Genomic DNA, 21,239 nt, shown 5'->3' on the forward strand with positions numbered 1-21,239 from the left:
CAAAGACAGAATCCACATGTAGGACTGCCTGAGTCAAGAGTTGGGGCTTCTATTTAGTCACTAGGCGGGTCCAGGGCAGGCGGAGGGGTGACTTTATGCTAAGAAGGAAAAATAAAATGCTAAATGGTAGCCTGTTCCAGCAGTTGGTTTAGAAAAAGTGCCACCATCCTCCAGGTACATTCAGCTCTTGTGGGGTGACACTTAGTAATAAGAGGTTGGGCTGGATTTCAGTCTCTACTTGCTTCTTTAGGTGACCATTCTATTCTTGTACACAACTATAGGCAGTATCCTAGTTTAGGGAGTTCATAAATTTATGTGCACATCAAGCATTGTTTCATCAGAACAAGAAATACCTATATATAAATATACATCATCTTTTGTATTATACATTCACAGATGCTTAAAACAGTTGATAAGTTTATAATAGCTTTTATTTGTTTTTAGTGGATATTCATTTAGTTACTATTGCATTACTATTAAGTGTAAATTTGTGAAGTTTTTTTAATGTAAAAGAGGGTTTTGAGTATGTTGCCCTTTGAAACAGACAAGACAGAATCATACCTGGATTATTTTTTATGAAGTCACTAGGAAAGGAAAGGAAAACAGATGGCAAATGAAAAAGGTATTGTCAAGAGTGGGAAGGATTACCTAGTGGATGACAATACCATTTTAAAACCAGAGAGTACGGTTGCAGTGAATGCTCTAGTGTGTCTCCTTTCAGGACTGAGATACTACCTAAGCCACTGGGAGTGTGACAACGGACAGCTCTTAGCCGAATTCCTCTCCAGCAACTGTCCTCAGCCAAACTAAGCCACTTTATCCAAGTTGCAATCCTTCCCTGGGGGCAACCCACCTCCTATGACTAGGAAGGGTAGAAAGGCTTAGCTCCTTTTCCTTAAGGCAGCACTGTTCTTACTAATTATTTCAGCCTACATCACCATACAATTTCTTCTGCCTATTTCTACTTCCTTCAACCCTCTCAGGTGTTGTTGCCCAAAGTACCTCAAAATAAAAAAATCTTGCATGCAAATCTCAGTATCTGTTTCCTAAGGGATTTAACCCAGAAGCAGTTCTAAAAAAAGGCTGTGTGTTTGCTTAGCATGTGTAAGGCCCTGAATTTGATTGGCAGTATGCACACACATGTGCAAATACACAGACTTTAAAGTGAAATTTTGAAGCTGGATTACCTGCCAGCCCATTGGTAATGTGAACCCCAGAACCCCATCACTAGTGGTAGTGGAGCACTGATAGCTCTTGGCATGCTATGGAAACTATTTAAACTTCCATTAGTGGCAAACTGAAATGGGATGCTGTGGGAAGGTATGCAGCAAATGCAGTCCATCTCAGGGATTTGGGGAAATAAATAGTAATTGTAAGAACTTTGGAATGTGATATCTACTTGGGAAGGATGTGGTTAATTCATTAAAGATAATGAAAGGTTGAGGGTGACTAATTGCCAATATAAGATCAAATATGAAAGCCAGAGGGCCTGTTTAGTAGCATATAAAATGATTCACATAGCCAGCTACCAGAAGGGAAAGAAATCTGAGACAGCCCCAAATACAATTATGTGAGTGGCAGAGTTCTGGAGAAGGTTAAATTCTCAACCGTAGCAAGTCTGCTACATCAAGGTCAAGACCTGATTGAGAAAAAACTAGGATACTGAGACTTGAAATGAGGCTGTCTGGAGTGATACACTTGACAATCTCAAATGTCCAGATTCTCCTGACTTCTGTAGATCTACAGAAGCAGCCCATTAACCCTGTTACAGGCCAACGCTCCTTTTTTTAGGGATGTGTTTATCTTCTCCACTTCACCACTACAGAATGGGAAGGAATTATCCACAGTGTGACACCTGGAGGTAGGGTCATAGGGATCACCCTAAAGTCTAGAGTCAGCCTGCCACAGAATGCATGGAAAATTCCTTATGAGCATCTGACAGAGGAGGAAAATGCTAAACTTGATTTATGGATGATCCAGTTGGTATGGGTGTGCAAGGCAAAAATGGCAGCTGCTATACTAAAGCCTAACTTAGGCATGGCCCTCAGGACTGCACTGAGGGAATATTCTCTAAATAGCAGAGCATCAGGCAGAAGTGAGGGCAGATAGAGACTTATAGGAGGTGGTGAGTAGTTTGGTCCCTTCATGAGGAATTTGACAAGAAAAGGATGGGAAGAATGGTAATGAAGGTGTTTGGGAAAGATGTATGTGAACCAAGACAGTGGAAATGGGGTCTGAACATCTTTATAACTATGTTAATGTCCAGCAGAGAGCATTTTCTATGGGGAGGCACTAATCAGCCAATTAAATAGAATGATTTCTGTTGTTCTCAACCAGTCATCCTCTGACCTCAGCTGCCCTAGTGTTGGCATAATAAACTTCTGAACAGAGTAGCTAGCCGTGGTGGCAGAGATGGAGACTATACATAAGTCTAACAGCACAGGTTGTTCTAGTTACTGCAGTGTGAAAGTTCAGCCTGCTATGTACAGAAACCAAAGATCAGCACTCCTCTGGCCCCATAGCATCATTCCTCAAGGATATTGATCAACTTTTTCCCCACAGAGAAAGAAAGTATCACTTGTTTATTCCAGTAATAAAATTCTGTTCTCTAGATTATTCTAAATATCCTTACTCCCTCAAGCAATGTTTCTTAAAGGATGGTTTAGGGCTCTTATATCAGGACCACTTGAGAAGTTTGTTGAGTCCTCATCCAGACCTGCAGAATCAAAATCTCTAAGTTTGGTGTTTGGGAATATGTATTTGTGGAACATGGAGGTTTTTGGTTAGTGGCTGCTATGGTTTAAATATTTTTGTTTTTTCCAAAACTCATGTTGGAACCTAATCCCCAGTGCAATCAATCCTAAGTGTAGAAATTTAATCCCTAGTAATCCCAGGATTTATGCTTCAGTGAAAAAGCCTTTTGGAAGTGGTTTCTGCTCTCTTGTGCTCTTGCCCTACCACCTTCCACCATGTGATGACTCAGCAAGAAGACCCTCACCAGAGGCTGGCACCTTGATCTTGGACTTTCTGGCTTCAGAACTGTAAGCTAAGATGTTTTGGTTCATTTTAAAATTATTTTGTTATTGTAGCACAAACAGAATAAGAAAATGATCTTTCACTGCAGTACTCAATATTCTAACTAAATTTCTCCTAGAACCAATTCAGTTGTGTTGAGAGGGGAATGAAAATATATATTAGTTAGGAGCATCCAAATTGAAGTCACTTCACCACATCAGTAGGACAAATCCACTATTGAGTTTCCAACATCAAACCACATGTATAAGGTCCCAAATGAACCTGGCAGCATGCTCTAGGTGACAAAACGAAAAGCGTAAGTTTTAGATAAGGAGGAAAAATACCTACACAATAAAACATTGGAACTGAAAACCCCACAGATGTCCCAGTTCCTTTCTTTCACAGATTGGCAAACTGAGGGTCAATTTCACACAACTTGTCTGCTGCTGAGTCAGATCTCCTGAGCCTGGAGCACTGCACAGAGTCTGATGAAACGTCACCGTGAGTAATGCAGATCACAAGCACTCTAAGAACTCAGGGCCCACAGTGGGCTGTGTGAGTGAGTAGGAGCCAGGACCTTGGACTGGACCTTGTGAGGAGATGAGACTTTCAGAGGCAGATTATAGACTCATGGGCTGCCAGGCAATGGAAGAGGGTGGTGCCCAAGTTCCAAGATCAGGAATGTCAAGAACATCAGCACCTTGTTTATGTCCAGCAGTTTACAAAGCTCTGACATAGAACATTATTACCCTACAGCACCTTTCATCCTTGGGAATTCCTGGGCCTAATAACTGTGTGCAGTGTGTAAGGCATACAGGTACCTCAGGGACATGGGTGAGAAGGACATTGGGAGCCAGTGAGGGATTGGAGACAGCCCAACAAAAGAGGGCATCATATCCAGAGGGTGTTAACAATGCTAGCTAGTGTTGGGACGGGAAAGAGGAAAGTGTAACCAATGCATGGGGCACTGCAGCTAGAAACATCAAGGAGGGAGGTAGGCCCTGAGGTTTGGAACATCTTCATTTGTGGCATGACCACCTGTGATGGAGAGTATAGGGGGCTCTGGGGAAAGCCCACTGGGGCAGGCAACTTTGTGCAGACAGCACTTAGGTGGGATACAAGGCAAGGCAGAAACCTGGCCGCAATTCCATTCTAGCAACTGGCAACATGCTCTTGCCACTGGTCTCTTGGATAATAAAAGGTGCCCTAGGGATCTTCAAAGACCATGGACCTGCCCCCAAGCAAGCATAGGCAGTGATGATTTGAATTGTAGCTTGAGAGGTTATGGATAGAGTAGAAGTAAAAAAGATTGAGAGAAGGAGATAGACCTCAATATCAGGCTGTAAACTTTGCCTTTTATATTGTAGGCAACAGGGAGCCACTATTAGCTGTGTTCACAGAGCGTCATTCTTACAGCTGGATGACACTGTGTGTGAGTTTTCACCCACAAACCTTATTGTTGATTTACCTCTTCTCTTGGTAGAAATATGGGGAATTTGGTGGACACAATGATATTGCTGGACTCAGAATTGGTGGAGCTAGCTATTGAAACTTGGAGAGACCTAGAGTCAAGGCATGCAGAGAACCCAGCAGAATAAGTGGGAGAATCTGGGGAAGATGCCAGGACCAGAAAAAATTAGGGACTGTAGAAGCTTTTTCTGAATGGTGGGGAGTTGGGGGTAGGAAGAAGGGATGGGAAATCTCAAATATATACATTTAAATACGTAGCTGTAGTGTTTTATGTGTGTGGTAGACTAATTCTTTTAATTAACACTTGCTGACTAGAATGTGTGTATATGTAAAATAAATTAAAATTGGCTTAATATGATTGCTGAATGTTTCCTTTCCACCTGAAATAAGCTTCTGTATGAAACATGCAATTTTTTTCTTTATAAGAATTAACATAAAAAGGAATATCAAATGTTTTGAGAGTTCATGTTGATAATTGATTTTCTTAGCTTACTACAAGGTGCTTTTTATGAGAAGGTTTCCAATTCCCTCTTGATGATTATTATTAATTCTGATTCTTCTTGGTCCTAGACTGGTTTGAAAAGAAGATGCATGCTTCAGAGATATATGAATCTAAATGTACAAATTTGAACTCTGGCTCACACAGAAAAATTTGCAAAAGGTCTGGATCCAGTTTAGTAGTCTACATTAATTTTGAAACTCTTCCTTTTATGAGATCTGGATGTCAAAGGGGCAGGTTGGGCAGATTAGGCAGAAATCTCTTAACACTCACAGTGGCCACTGCAGAAGCAGCAGCACAACTCTTAGGAGCAGGTGTGTGAATGAGTTCCTGTACCTCAAGGCTCAAATCCAGTTCTGTCCCTTTGGATAAGTTATCTTGACTCAGTGTGCCTTGAATTATTATTATTGTTATTATTTTGCCATGCTGGGGATTGAACCCAGAGCCTCATGCATGTTAGGCAAGTGCTCCACTACTAAGCTATATCCCCAGCCGTAAATTCTTAATTTGTAGTTACTTTACAAAGTTGAGATGGCACTATTAACAGTCTCCTTGTGAGAATGAAATGAAATGTTTCTGTAAGCGCAGCACCTGGCTCAGAGTGAACTTTCACTCATGATAGCACAATGGTACCATTCAAGTCCCTCCAAAGGGTCTGGATAAGGTCAGTACTCAAGCCTGAAGACAAGGAATCATAAGTTAAGAAACTCCAGCTCTCCTAGTAATGAGCCTGTTTATGTTCTAGAAGTGGCCCTGCAATTTGAATATGCAATATTTACTTCTCCTTTTTATCAGATGATAGAAAAATATATAAGGACCCCCCCCAAAAAAAAAAAAAAAAAAAAAAAAAACCAATATGTATTTGGACCATTTAAAACCTTTTGTGAGAATTGGGGCCGGGCCAACAACTTCCAAAGTGGTTCCTTTCTGCCATCTAGTGGACATGAATGGCAAAGTCAGATTTGGAGCAGAATTCATTTTGTCATGATTTTGTCAGCATCTGAAATTTATCAAAAAAATTTTTCTGATTAGTTACAAGTTGAACTCTCTACCAAATTTACTTATTAATAGACTCAACTTTGTAAGGAAAACAACAACCCACTATCTTAAACACTAAGCACTAAAACTAATTTTTCTAAGACATTCGTATTCACATACTATGAATTTTAAAGATTGTCTGCAGAAGGAGAGAATGTTCTGGAGTGGTCATCATCATGAACTTTCCCACTGACATTATCCATCTATACAGAGCACTGTACACATTTGTTGGACACATAGACCATAGTAGCCGGAGCCTCTGAGGATGATGTCTTCCTGAAAACACTGGGTGAAATCATTGAGAAGAATAAAAACATTCTATTCATTTAAGAAAAATGTACAAAAACTTAAACTCTTGGCATAACCAAGGTGAACATTTGTTAAGGCCTATGTGCTTGAATTAGCTGTTTTGCTGGTGTATTTGCTTTATTTTGATTGCTAAGAATATCCCTGGGTGTCCATTAGGATTTCCATTTTGTGTAGGATGAAGACATTCACAGCCAAATGTCCCCAGAAAGTTAGTAATTGCAGCATGCCCAAAATGGCTAGTGATCTTCTGAGGCTATCTGTTACTCTTATTACCATTAACAATATACCTGCAGATGCTATTTTTTGAGCTTCTACGATGTGCCAAACACTTGTTCTTGTACATTTTGGTAATCTTTCCATTAACTCTCCAAAATAGACAAAGTTGTTTTCACTTTAGAAATAAAAATGGATGCCTATGACTCTCCACGAGCAAATCTCAACTGTGCCCAGTGCCTGGTGGTGAATAATCATTGACTGGCCAGCTGACCTTTGTGAGTCAGTTTCCTTCCCTGAAAAATGAGAATTTAAAAAAAAAATTTTAGTTGTAGATGGATATAGTATATTTGTTTTATTTATTTATTTTTATATGGTGCTGAGGATTGAACCCAGTGCCACACATTTGCCAGTTGAGCACTCTACCAAGGAGCCACAACCCCAGCCTGAGAATATTTTTAACTGGAGGATGTTTTCTAAGGTTTTACTGATTCTAAGAATTCCTCTGCTAGGTGAGAAGATATTGTCCTTTCCACTAAGTAGCCCAGGATCCAATGGAAGAGACAGAACTAAGTGCACAGAATGGGATGAGGTTTCTGTGAAGGGACAACATGGCAGGCATCTGTGTGACCTTCTGCCACCTCCCACAAAACCCCTTCTCCACTCTGCCCTGTCTTTTCTCTGTTCCTCCTTTCCTTTGCCCTTGCCATTTCCCTCTTCTCTTTATTTTCTTTATCCTGCCTGACCCTATAATGGTGCTTTGCTAACCAGGGGTTATATAACATGTTAGCAGGTCATAAAATTGATTCAGTGATCTGGAATATCAGAAAAATGAAATAACAGAATACAAACCATTAAAAGGCATCATTCATACTCAAGACAATACTGTGTAAGACTTGTTTTAATACAGGTATAACTTATTACAGAATTGTGTGTGTGTATGCTGGGGACCGAATACAGGTCTTCCAGCATGCTAAGCACATGCTCTACCACTGAGCTCCACCCCAACCCCATTTTATTGTGTTTTGATCATAGCACTTTGTAGATGCTGCATTTTTAAAAGCATATTGAAGGGCTGGGGAGATAGCTCAGTTGGTAGAGTGCTTGCCTTGCAAACACAAGGCCCTGGGTTTGATCCCCAGCACCGCAAAAAAAAAAAAAAAAAAAAAAAAAAAAAAGCATATTGAAGATCTGTGGCACAGTACATCTAGCAGGTCTGTTGGTACCATTTTCCCAACAGCATTGCTAACTTCATGTCTCTGTGTCACATTTTAATAATTCTTGCATTATTTCAAGTTTTTAAATTTTTCTTGTAGTTGTTATAGTGATCTGTAATTGTTGATCTTTGATATTATTACTCTGTTTTGGGCACCAAGAACTGTGCCCATGTAAGATAAACCTTGTGAGTGTTGTGATTGCTCTACCAACCACTCATTTCTCTGGCTCTCTCCCTCTCCTTGGGACTCCCTATTCCCTGAGACAACAATATTGGAATTAGGCCAAGCAACCCTACAGTGTGCCTGTAAGTGTTCAAGTGAATGAAAGACAGGCACATCTCTCATCTTAAATCAAAATTCAAAAATGATTAGGCCTAGTAAGGAAGATGTGTTAAAAGCAGAGGTAGGCCGAAACTAGATCTCTTGCACTAAAGCCAAAATTGTGAAAGCAAGAAAAAGTTCTTGAAGGAAATCTAAGTGCTCCTCCAGTGAACACAAGAAGGATATACAGTGAATCAGTTTTATTGCTGGTATGGAGAAACTTGGAGCATTTTGGACAGGTGATCAAACCAGCCACAATGTTCCAAAACCTAATTAGCAAAATTAGCCAAAGCCTAATCCCGAGCAAGGTCCTCCCTACTCCCCCTTCAAATGAATGAAGATTGAGAGAGGTGAGAAGCTACAGAAGAAACTTTTGAAGTTATTAGAATTTGGCTCATGATGTTTAAGGGAAGAAGCCATCTACATAACAATATGACATAACAAGATGAAGCAGTAAGAATGGGTGGAGAAGCTGCAACATGTTACCCAGAAGTTAAGCCAAGACAATTGACGAAGGAGGCTCTGGTAAGCAACACATTTTCAGTGTAGATGAAGCAGCCTTATGCTGGAAAAAGATGCGGTCTGGGAAATTTATAGCTACAGAGCAGAAGTCAATGCCTGGCTCCAAAGCTTTAAAGCACAGACTGACTCTTGTAAGGGGCTAGTGCAGATGGTGACTTGAAGCTGAAGCCAATGCTCATTCACCATTCTGAAATCCCAGAGACTTTAAAATTAGTGCAGTGGCACATATGTGTAATCCCAGTAGTTCAGGAGGCTGAGGCAGGAGGATTACAAGTTCAAGGCCATCCTCAGGAACTGATGCCCTAAGCAACTTAGTGAGACCCTGTCTCAAAATTAAAAATAAAAAGGACTGGGAACTTGGCTCAGTGGTTGAGTGTCCTTGGGTTCAATCCCTGGTACAAAATAAAAATAAAAATAGACCTAAACCTGTTTAGCCTGTGCTTTAGAAATGGGATAGTAAAGCCTGGTTGACAGCACATCTGTTTATAAGATGGTTTACTAACTATTTTAAACCAATTGTTGAGACCTGTATGTAGCTCAGGAAAAAAAATATCATTCAAAATATTACTGCTCGCTGACCACTGTGGCATGTTCAAAGCCAGCCTCAGTAACTTCCCAAAGCCCTAAGCAACTGAGGGAGAGACCCTGTCTCTAAATAAAATATAAAAAAGGGCTGGAGATGTGGCTCAGTGGTTAAGCAGCTGTGGGTTCAATCCCTGGTACAAAATAATAATAATAATAATAATAATAATAATAATAATAATACTGTTCATTGACAATGCACCTGGCCATCTCAAAACTCTGGAGATTAATGTTTTCATGGCTGCTAACTCAACATCAGTTCTGCAGCTTCAATTGCTGCTTCAATCTGAGAAAAGTATGTTGAGCTGCTTTTGAAGTATCAGGTGGAATTTCTAGAGGGCTTCTAAGAGGCACTGCCTGACTGTGCCCCATGTTCCTTGCACAGTTCTCCTGACCTGCTCTGGGGAGGGCCTAGCCCCAGAATATAGCTTGTGGGGTCCTCTGAGCAACAGAAAGGAAGCTGCCACTGCCTCACTGCCTACTCAGGTAACTGTTTCCCCACCGCCAATTGCAGGCTTCTTCTGCTCTGTTCCTGTCCTGTGCCCAGAACGTCTCCCTCTGCAGTCCTGCTCACCCTTAATGACCTGCCCAAAGCCCTTCCCTGGATTCTCATCTGAATAGGAAGGGTCTTGCACTCTCACTCCTAGAGATGTTACTCTGCTGACCCTCAGTGTGGGGCTGCCCTTGTTGAGATGTTTATGCAGATGCTCATGTCCCTAACCTGAGGTCTGAGCAGTGTGGGGGCAGAGACCACTCTTATTTAGAGTGGGGATAGAGGGCAGGGAATGTAAAGTCCAGCTGCAGAACTTGGCCCAGTGACTATTGCTATCTTATCTGTTTCCCCATCCATAATTGGGGTTAAGACCCTTATTGGGTTGTTGTGAGGATTAATTTTTTTTTAACCTTGGAAAAACCCTTTTTAAATAAATTTATTGAATTCCCACATTTTTCAAGTATTTTGTTGAATTTTTGTTCTTCCTGAATTCTTTTTTAAATTTGTTCTAATTTGTTGTATATGACAGTAGAATGCACTTATACATTTTGATAGATCATACATAAATGGAGTGTAATTTCTCATTTTTCTGATCATACATATTGCAGGATCACATTGGTCATGTAGTCCTATATGTACGTGAGGTAATAAGGGTATGGGGGAGGAAGGATAGTAGAGTGAGGATTAACTTTTGAGAAACACCTAACATCCCACCAGGTACAAGGCAGCTGATCAGTATTTGGCAGTGGATGCTGTTCCCCACAGTGTCTAACACACACCTAGGGATGTTAATAGGTGTGCATAGACCCAGGGATTATCTAATCAACTCACTGGAGACAGAGGCAAGATGCACCTGCTTGTTCCTCTGATTTCCCCTCATATTTTCTGTACCAGCAATGGGATGCAGTGATGTTCTACCACTGAGCAACATCCCCCAACTCTTTTTTTTTTTTTTTTTTTTTTTTTTTAATTTTGAGACAGGGTCTCACTAAATTGCTAAAACTGTCCTTAAATTGTGATACTCCTGCCTCAACCTCCAGAGCACACTGGGATTACAGGTGTGTGCCACTGTGTGCAGCCAGAAATGAACATTAATTAGATGTGAGAAAAGGAGACAAAAGGAAAGTTGGCAAGCACAAATAAGAAAACTGGTTTTCTTGGAGGAATGGGGAGGTAGGTCTATGAACAACATGTGGGCGTTTCTTCTCAGTCACAGCATTTCAGAACTACAAAAGCAAGCTGGAGACCACAAAGGGGCCACCCTCATGTCACCACCTATCTCCCCCATTCAAAGCCCAGGTGAGCAGTACAGGGCCTCAGGGAGAAGTTAGTGGAGATTTGGACAAGAAGTGTGCTGAGTGTAATTCCTTCTGGCCTTTTTCCTCATCTCTCTCGTTTCCATTCATGGGCTGCTCCTGCCCTCTCTCCCTCTTATGTATTCCCTCTTTTCCTCCTTTTCACGATTGTCCCAATAGGATCTGGTCTAATCAGGAAGCCTAGGTCACTGGACCTTCAAAGTGGCTCTGGACCCTCTCAGCCCTACATGTCCTCACATCGCTGTCCCCGACAAGGCGCTGGTTTAGGGTCATGAGGGGCTGGGAACCCAGGTGGGAGAGCTGGGGTGGGAGATCGCGCAGTGGGTCTTGCCGGGCGTTAACACTCCCCAGACCGCTGACTCTGAGGGTGCGTTCCTGTTCCCATCCTTCCAGCTCTCGGGACTGAGGACAGTTATGAAACCTGTTCCCCCAGAACGGTTTTTCTGGAGAAAGGAGAAAGCACCGAAGGAGAAAAAGAAGAACGTGATGAGAAGAAAGCGTGAGTGTGAAAGTGGAAAGAAAGTAGGCCGATCTGATCTGTTGCCAGGGATTCTCTGACTTCCTTCTTGCATTTCAGGGCACCGAGCAGCACCAAGGAGCGCGCAGGGGTGTCCCCTGGCTTGCCCGCTCCTGCTGGGAAGACGGCAGGTGTCCAGGCGCAAGCAATGCGGACGAGCGCAGCATGCCAGCGGACCTCCTCCGCGAGAACTGACCCTCGTCGCCGGCCCCCTTCGCTTTTCCGCCGTCCGCCGTTGCGGTCTGCATCCCGGGGAGGGGCTGCAGTGGTGCGGACGAATGCCGCGCGCTCCTTCAGCAGAAAGCGGCCAGCGGGCCTCGGCGCCGCGGGTCTGCAGCCCGGGGAGGGGAGCCCAGGGTGGGGCGCCCCGGGGGTCCCAGCTCAGCGGCCCGGGAACTGTGGGCCAGCTGCACGCGCCTGCACCCGCGCGCGGGCTCCTGGGGTTCCGCCGAATCCTGCAGGTGCCAGAGCCGGCGTGAGTCTGTTCTCACTCCCCAGGCCCAGAGATAAGTTCTCGAGGCACTTAGTGCCCAGACGGCTGTGTTTCAGAGAGAATGGCTCCAAGTTAACCCGAGAGACTTAACGTTTAGTTTTATTAAATATTGGTTTTAGAGCTTCTTTTATTTGCTTTTAATTTTCTTTATTTTCATTTATGTTTAACTATTTTGTTTTTCAGAAATTCAATTTTATAGTCTTCAGTTTTTTAAAGTTACTTTTTCAAGTTCATTTTCAGTTATTTGTAATTATTTCATTTTGAGGGGTACATGTGACTCAAAGAGCTTTAGAATGGTTTATTTCTAATTATTTCTTATGAGACGAATTATTTTATAATCTATTTTCAGTTGTAGTTTTGAGTTAATTTTTGTTTTTGTCTATTTTTGTTCTATTTGATTTGGGGGGTTATTTAATTATGAGTTATTTTCAGCATGACTTTTGAGTTATTGTAGTCTTTAGTTATTTTTACATTTACTTAGTTTTGAATTATTTAGCTTTTGGGTGCTTATTTTTAAAATTATTTCCAGACATTTAATTTTTGAGCTTTTTCTTTTCAGAATAGATTTCAACCTATTCAGCTTTTGAGTTATCTTTAGAGTTATTGATTATTTGTTATTTTCTTTACTTTTTTGCTTATTACTTTTTTCTGTTTTTTATTTTTACTTTTTAGTTTTAAGGCATATTTATTTTCAGAATTGCTTAGTTTTAGGATTACAGTTTTCCTTGATATGTGCAGAGAATTGGTTCCAGAGTGTGCATACCGAAATCTGTGGATGCTCAAGTTCCTTATGTCAAACAGTGTAGTTTTGCATATATCCCATGCACATTCTCCTATATACTTTAAATCATCTCTAGATTATGTATAATACCTACAATATAAATGATATATAAACAGTGGTTATGCTGTACTATTCAGAGAATAATGACAATAAAAATTCTCTGTATGCTTAGTGTAGACACAATTTGACAAGTTTTCTCTCTGTAGTTGGTTGACTCCTCAGAGGAAGAACTGGTGAATATGGAGGGCTAACTGTACTATCAGTCAAGGTCCAACCACCGACAGAGACACCATACTGATTATTTTAACACATAATTAAATATAAAGAGTTGTTACCCGGCTATTGGAGAACTCAAAAGGTGCAACAAGATCATATTGATGTATCATGCAGATCTCAATTATAAGAAGCAGCTACAGCCCCAAGAACTAAGAGAACAAAGGACAAATGTTGGAATTATCAAAATCCAGAAGTGTGGAGGTGGTTCATGGCTGGGGCTAGTTCTCTGATGAGGTATTGATCATGGCACAGGTGACTCAGGGATTCCGGGTTTGAGTTCCCAGAGTAGCATGCAGAGCTCCAAAGAAGAGATGGCTAGCAGAAAGGGGCATGGAGTTGGTTCAAATTATTGTTGGGAAAATGGCCACCTGGATCCACTGGTGCCACTGGAGCTTGATATGGTACTCAGAGTAAAGATACTGCTAGCGGAAGGCTAGCAGGACTCTGAAGGGGTTCATTTCCCTCCCCTCCCCAGTCTTCAAAGCAGAGAATAGAAGGGTGGACTGGAAGCTGGGAAGTCTGCAACCAGCACTCTTAGTTTTGCAGTTACTTAGTTTTAGAGTAAGTTTTGGATTTAGTTTGTTTTGCAATCATTAGGCATGATTTGGTTTGAAGTTTTCCCTGGACATAGGATCTAGCTGAGTATTCAGTCCTCTGTTTCTGGAATGGAGTGGGTCAATTAATTGAGAGCAGTGTTTCTTGTGAGTCTCAAGAAAACTACTTTAGAAATCAAGGAAACAAAAATAGTGTATCTCACTTTGTTCATAAAGAAGCGCTTTGACTAGGTGATTAAAAAAGAGAAGAGATTAAGGGACAGTTTGTTTAGGGAGGTGCTTCTTGGAACAGTTGTCCATCAAAGGGTTCCACTTTCAAACTTTTCAAAAAGTGAAACAATGTTGTGAGTCCATACTCTCCTACCCTCTAACAAGAGAACGTCTCTCCTGATGATAGAGTATATTTCAAAAATTCAGAAAGTAAACGTTTTGTGATTGCTCAGAGGAGGATGGGATCAAACCCTCCCCACTTTCTAAAATTAACTTAAATGACCAAACTGAGAATGCCACACACAGATCAAGAGGGTATGAAAAAATTAGTAATCATGAAATGAGGCTTTCTAGGGGGAGCAGGACAGGTTCCCAAGCTAAAGGGAGTGGTGAGTAGTTTTGGCTCTGATTTTTACTGTAGTCAGCAGTGGGCCCAGGGTGGGGGTCCCAAGGACAGGCTGGGATTTGTGTGACTTGAACTTCCCCAGTGGACCTGAGCTCTTTGCTAAATCTATAAAGATGTCCATACTTGATTGCACTGGCAGAGGACAAAGTGTCCAACTTCCCCAACTTCCCAGGAGGAACTTTTCTGCAGGTTACACATTACAAATGGGAGACAAAAGGAGCCTTTTCAGTCTCCGTCATTGCTAGATGTCCTCTGGTGCTGCTCCCAGGTGCCTTCCAGTGTACATGTGTCCTCTTCTCCAGGGTCTTGTCCACAGTAGCCACCCAGGAGACAGTTGTTTGGATTATGGTTTTGATACTTTTTCTTTTTTTGTGGTACATTGCTAAAACCCTTTGAAAGTAAGAAGAAAGGAAAAAGACAACTCTTCTGCAGTTAAAACTTCTGTCATCTTTTCATTTGTTTGGATAAGGAGATGCAAGTTTTCCAAAACTTTTTCATGGTTTTGTAATAAGGCCTATTGTTCCCTAGAGGAACTGTGAAAACATGCTTTCACTGAAGCGGCAGGACTAAAGGAAGTCCGGATTCTGTACAATTTGGTGTTCTGAGTGCATGCTAAATACTAGCTGTGCATTGTGCAATATTTAGAGAAGAGAGAAATATTATCCAAATTAGCATTTCCAGAGTGTTTTTCAGAATCAGCAAGAAAATGCAAGAGATCAACGATTTTCTCCCTTAAGTTGTTTTGTAGGAAACCACCACCACCACCACCACCAACAACAACAACACCAACAACAACATCTGTCTGGGCTCAGAGAAATCCTATAGGAAAGAAGAAACTTACATTTTCTTTTCTTTTCTTGTCCTTTGTGGTGCTGGCAATTGAACTCAGGGCCTAAGACATGCTAAGCAAAGTTCTTCAAGACAGCTACACCACCAGCCCGACTTTTTATTTAACCCCACCATTTCTCAAACTTTTTAACTGCAGAACTCTTTCCTTTGTGGAATGCCACCTGCCCTGTGTATTACTAAACTGCTCTAACAAAAAGATCCAATGATCTAATGACTTAAACAATAAGTTTCATCCTATTTCATGCAATATCCAGGGTAGGTATCAAGACTGCCTCAAACAGTTACTCAAGATTCCCAAGTTTCTTCATTTGGGTTCTTGTTGTTCCTCAGAACATTTTCTTTATCAGCATGGTTAAAACTCTGTCATAGCCATATCTATGTCCACAAGTGGGGAAAATAGACTAATGGATCACATGTGCAGTATTTTACGACTCAACCTGGAAGTGGTATACATCACATTCTTTCACAATCATTGGTAAAAACGTAAGTCACACGGTCACTTCTAACTCCAAGAAGGAATGGGAATTGTAGTTCCTAATGGGAGACCATTTCCATCTTATTTCTTATAGGTACATGTATTAATATGTGTTGTAGTCTCTCCACCAGCCTGCAACACAGCAGGGGCTAGAATCCAGGTCCTCCAACTCTTAGTCCAGAGTTCTCATTACTGGATCAACATTTCTGTGCTCAACCAACAATGTGTGTGAAGTCCTTCTCTATAACAGCTCCCTGTCAGCATGAGGATGGAACGTTTTGCAGAACAGAAGGTTCTAATTAGGTTTACTCTGGTATCAGACTTTATTAATGGGTAAATTTTCAGATGTAGCCTTAATAATTTTATCTTATAGCTTTGCATAATGTTTTCATTTGCCAAGAGGATACATACTCCTGGTGAGGAATAAACACACACACTGAACAGAATAGGGAATCCTGAAATAGATCCCAATGCATTGAAAAGTGATGACATGAAACAGATTTAAAGTTAGAAATGAAAACATAAATGTTATGGTGTAGATTTTAGGTCTCCCCCAAAAGCTCATGTGTGGGATAGTGCAAGAACATTCAGAGATGAAATGATTGGGTTATAAAAGCCTTAACCCAGTGAATTAATCCCCTGATAGGATTAATTGAATGGTGACCAAAGGCAGGTAGGGTGTGGCTGGAGGGGGGGGTCATTGGAAGTGTGATTTTGGAGTATATATATATATATATTTTATCTGGCAAGTGAAATCTCTCTCTGCTTCTTGAATATCATGTGAGCTGCTTCCTTCTGCCACACTCTTCCACCTGATGTCCTGCCCCACCTTGAACTCCGAGAAATGGAGCCGGATGTCTATGAATGAGGCTCTGAAACTGTGGGTCCCAAAATAAACTTTTCCTCCTCTAAAATTGTTCTTGTCAGGTCTTTAGGTCACAGCAGCAAAAAAGCTGACTAAAACAATAAATATGTATTAACATAATGGGTGTTGGGGATACTAAGAATGTAGAAAAAACAATGCTGGACTTTAGCTCATTTCTTAGAACATAAGGAATTGCTTATGTAAGAACCCACAACTGAGGGCCAGATTTTCTTTCTATTGAAACAGGAAAACCATATGACTCTGTGAGACCTGGAAGGCCCTAGTTACACACCAGTAGATAAGCAACCAATAAAGATGACCAGATATACTTGAAAATCAATCAGAAACACTTCTAAAAATCTCACCCTGCCAGAACTAGAAAAACATACCCTAAAAGAACACTCGTAAAGGCCATCTTAAATCCTTTAGTCTATAATACGCATTCTCCTTTCAAACCCCTTCCAGTCTCTTCCATAATGAAAGTGATGGTAGCTAACTCCCTTATGACTGTAAACCTTGAATAAACAGCTTTTCTTTTTTGAGATGGGGTCTCACTATTTTGCCCAGGTTGGCCTTGAACTCCTGGGCTCAATGGATTCTCCTGCTTAAGTCTTCCCAGTGGCTAAGACTCTATCACTGAGCTATATCCAAGCCCAGTCTCTTGTTCTTTGAAAAACAAAATAATTATAGATTTGTCAAATAAAAGGAAATCATGAACATTCTATAAAGAGACATGTTTTATTTATTTATTTGGTACTGGAGATTAAACCCAGGAGTTTTTTGAGCTACATTCCCAACCCTTTTCGTATTTTGTTTTGAGACAGGGTCTGGCTCAGTTGCTTAAGGCCTTGCTAAGTTGACGAGGCTGACCTGGGACTTCTGATCTTCTTGCCTCAACCTCCAACGTAGTTGGAATTATAGGCATACACCCCACACTGACTCATATTTTAAAGAATAATCTGGGAACTGGGAGCACCGTTTCAGGCAAGACACAAAATCCAAAATCCTAAAAGGAAAACATTAATAAGTTAGGCTGCATTGTAGCAAAAATATTTGCATAAAACATTTTAAGGTGGATAGATTCAAGTTGTAAATCCTATAACAAACGGTTGATTTTCATGGTATACAAAGAACTTTTAAAAATAATTAAGGACAATTGAACAGGAAAGAAACATACAGTTCACAAGAAAACAAATGCAAATAATCAACAAATATATAAAAAGCAGTTTATTCTCATAGATAATAGAAAAATATAAATTAAAATGAGGCTTTAAAAAATCTATTAGAATATTATATATTTAAATATTTGACAGTGCTGAGTATTGGCAGGGTATAGGAGAATAGGTACTCTCATACCATGTTTAGAGGCATATAAATCAATATTGGATTTTGGGGATTTGATTTATAATAACTATCAAAATTTAAATTGTGCCTATCCCTTGATCCTGCAATTCCACTGCTAGAAATTTATCCTATTTATTCACACAAATGAGCAAATATATATGTGTACATACACACACCTACACATACACATATATGTATATATACATACAGATATATATATTTATTTTTTATGTACAGGTTTTTGTGTAGACATGCTTTTTCATTTTAATTTTTAAAGCTCGTTCTTTTTTTCTACTCCCTTTTCTGCCTTCCTCCCTCCCCTGATCCCCTTTCTATACTCTATTGGTCTCCCTTCTATTTATGTATTTATTTTTGAATTGGTACATTATAGTTATTTATAAAATTGGAATGCATTGTGATATATTCATACATGCACATAGCATAATTTGGTCAATTTATTCTTAGTGTCACAGATTCTCTAGGTTTTTATAATTATTTCCACACATAGGAGCATGACTGCTATTTAATTTTTTAAGAAACTGCTGGATTATTTTTCAGAGTGGCTATATCATTTTCCATTCCCATTTTCAATGAGTGACCCATTTTCATGCATTCTTGACCAAATTTAGTATTCTCACCATTTTCAATTTTAAGATATTTTATATCACACTTCTTTTAATCACCTAAAATCCAATACATATTTTACATTAAAGTTTATTCTTGGTGTTCTATATTCTCTAGGTTTTACAATTGCATAATAACCAAATCTATTATTATGATATTTCTCACTATTTTTTATTTTAGCCATTCTAAGAGGTGTGCAGTGATATCTCATTATGGCTTTAACTTTGTATTTTCCTCAAATGATAATTAAGTTGAGTAACTTTTTTTGTCCTTATTTGGCATTTGTGTATCCCATTTGGTGAAATACTTGCCCATTTTCTACTTTTTTTTTTTGAGATGTCAGGGACTGAACCCAGTGCCTCACACATGTTAGGCAAGTGCTCTATCACTGAGCTACATCCTCAGTCCAAGGAAAAAGCATTTTCATTCCTAGTCATTTCTAGGGATTTGGAGGATAGAATGAAATGCTGCTGGGTAAACTGCTCCAAATTCAGTATTATTTTTCAAAATATGGTTATTATGCTTACTTATTTCAGTTAAGAATATTCTTTAAAAGTCATGATTAAGCAAAAATATATGGCAAATTATATGTAGTAAATATATAGTTCAGTTTACCTTTACCATACTTAAAGGAAACTGAGTCATCTGGCCTGTTGTTCAATATCCCAATTCACATGCTGACTTGAACAGTACCATGGATCCCTGGAGGAAATGGTCACAATTATGTGGTTATTTCATTCTAGATAGCAACACTTCAGTCCTGGGAAAAGGACTAGCCTCAAGGCATTTCTGATTGAATGTTTTCCAGTTATAGTCTTTAAACCTGCATGTCACAGAATTGCTCTTTCCACATGATGGCCTTTGTGGTGTATGGCAGATTTCCCTGAGGCCTCACAAAATGACAGGCTTTCACAATGTCACTGGCTGACAGCCAGTCCCAGCACAATCTTGGTGTGATTGTGGGGCTAAAGTCATTCCACCTTTGTGCAATAGCTAAAGACTGCTGAAACCAGCTGCATTCCCATAAGGGTAGAGGAAAATACTTTTTATGCCAATCTGAAGCTACCCTGAAGCACATACATGAATCTTGGGGTCTCAGACTATCAGGAGGGGTGAAGAACATGAGCTATTAGAAAGCATATGGATTTTGTAGTCACATAGATCTAGATTGACATCTTGAATCTGTGCCTTGAACAAGTCATTCTGGTTGAACTCTGGGTTCTTTATTTCTGAAGTGGGAAATAATCACAGTTGTCTCCAAGGGAAGATTGAGTATAAGCATATGCTTAAAAAAAAAAAAAAAAAAAAAGCATATGCTTATTCATTGACCAGACATTCATTGTTAATTAACCTTACACCAGGTCCTGTTTTAGGGGTTGAAGGATACAACCTTGGATAGACAAAGCCCCTGTTCTCATGAAATTTGCATTCTTAGAGACAGTAACACAGATCAAAAATAAATAATAAATGCTACAATAAAAATAAACTAGTCATGTAGTTGAGAGTTGCTGCAGTTTCTCTCTTTTCTCCTTAGTACAATCTGCCTGCTAAAGTACATAGAACCTCATTTTTACAGGCCCCCTACCTAAGCCAGTAGCCCTTGGAAAGGACCTCAAGTCTCCAAACTTTGTGTCCTAATGTGACTTCTCTAGAAATATGTGCATATTAGCAGGAGGCCAAGGCTTTAGGTCAGATTTACATGGGTGGACTTGACTTTCCTGGGGGGCTCAGAGTCTGTGTTGTCAGTGGAAGGTGGTGGTTGCGGGGGCAGGTAGACATGCCCAACCTGTACCTGAGAACATTTTGTTTCTGAATGTCCTGTTAAAGTTGTGGCTGGCATCCAGAGCCTCTGCTGAGGTCCTAATCCATTCATTGGGATTTGTGGCTTGTAAGAATCGACTCTGATCCTGTCCTTCAAAAATAAAGCATGAATTGTCAAGAGAGACCAGGGTGTTGAATGTTGTCACTCCAACCTGAGCCTTCTAGCAACCCCTAAGTGGGTGTGGCTTCCAGTTCTGCAGGCTGATTCTAGTCCAGAGCTGTGTTCCCAATAGGCAGATTAGACATATGCTTAATGTGCTGGCATAATCAGTGCTCAAACACACACAAAAAGTTAATTTGTGAAACTTTATTCTGAAATTTGGAACCAGAAAATCTTGAAAGATGGTGTTCCAATATCAAATTTTTAAGACATTTTCTGTCGTATTGTGTTCGATTTGCACATGGGCCATAAACTTTGAGAATTCAGGACCACTAAAGGTCTTGAACTTGCCAGGCCCCATACTCCCGGGGAACTTTCCTGCATCACAGCTGTCAGAATTAATACACAAGGTCTTTCCTAAATCCAAGGTCCAGGTCAGAGAGTGGAAGGTGCATTCTGTTTCTTACCCTAGTGCTGAGCACCCACTGGCTATTCTCCCTCCTTAAATACTTGATGTCTGAGCCACACCATCTCATATTTAATCATGCCCAATGAGCAGGAGTGTGATGTCATAATTAATATTCCTGACTTGTTAGGAAAAAATTTACAGGTGAGGGAGGTCTCTTGGACAACTGAGCAATTTTTTTTACTTAAGGAAGTTTCCCTTCATATACAGAAATATCCTCTTTTCCTGTTGTGGTCTTTACCCTTGCCCTGTTTTCTGTTGCTGTGGCAGAAGGCACAAAAAAGGGCCGATGTGTGGGGACATGAGTGATTTGACTGAAGATCCACTTGGCTTCCTCAGCCTAATCTGGGTTGCACCAGGTTCCCTGGGGTGAAGAGTGGAGATGGCTGCCAGGGACAAGGTGCCTACCCATTGGTCTATGGCCCTTGCTGGGCTGGCCAATGGGAAAGGACATTTGTGAGGT

The 21,239-nt window shown here is 40.5% G+C and overlaps 1 protein-coding gene across 2 annotated transcripts; it reads left to right on the forward strand.

Moving 5' to 3' along the window:
- The first annotated feature begins 5,878 nt into the window (after positions 1–5,878).
- LOC124993085 (translation initiation factor IF-2-like) lies at positions 5,879–12,129 on the forward strand. 2 transcript variants are annotated; one of them, XM_047564653.1, is made up of 6 exons: positions 5,879–6,822; positions 8,491–8,607; positions 9,572–9,672; positions 10,661–10,978; positions 11,389–11,494; positions 11,573–12,129. In XM_047564653.1, exons 4-6 carry the CDS (start codon positions 10,861–10,863, stop codon positions 12,093–12,095), a joined length of 747 nt encoding a protein of 248 aa, XP_047420609.1. In that variant the 5' UTR covers positions 5,879–6,822; positions 8,491–8,607; positions 9,572–9,672; positions 10,661–10,860; the 3' UTR covers positions 12,096–12,129. The 2 variants fall into 2 exon arrangements, with proteins under 2 accessions (XP_047420609.1, XP_047420610.1); XM_047564654.1 differs by lacking the exon at positions 5,879–6,822 and having other exon boundaries at positions 7,767–8,607; positions 10,890–10,978.
- Positions 12,130–21,239: the final 9,110 nt, after the last annotated feature.

This window comes from Sciurus carolinensis, chromosome 9, assembly GCF_902686445.1.
Source record: "Sciurus carolinensis chromosome 9, mSciCar1.2, whole genome shotgun sequence".
NCBI classification, from domain to species: Eukaryota; Metazoa; Chordata; class Mammalia; order Rodentia; family Sciuridae; genus Sciurus; species Sciurus carolinensis.

What these genes read in the sequence shown, in the direction of transcription:
- LOC124993085 (XM_047564653.1), top strand. Translation starts at nt 10,861, where the DNA reads ATGAACAACATGTGGGCGTTTCTTCTCAGTCACAGCATTTCAGAACTA. An exon ending in CTCCCCCATTCAAAGCCCAG is followed by an intron (nt 10,979 to 11,388) that starts GTGAGCAGTACA and finishes CCATCCTTCCAG; the next exon opens with CTCTCGGGACTGAGGACAGT. An exon ending in GAACGTGATGAGAAGAAAGC is followed by an intron (nt 11,495 to 11,572) that starts GTGAGTGTGAAA and finishes CTTGCATTTCAG; the next exon opens with GGCACCGAGCAGCACCAAGG.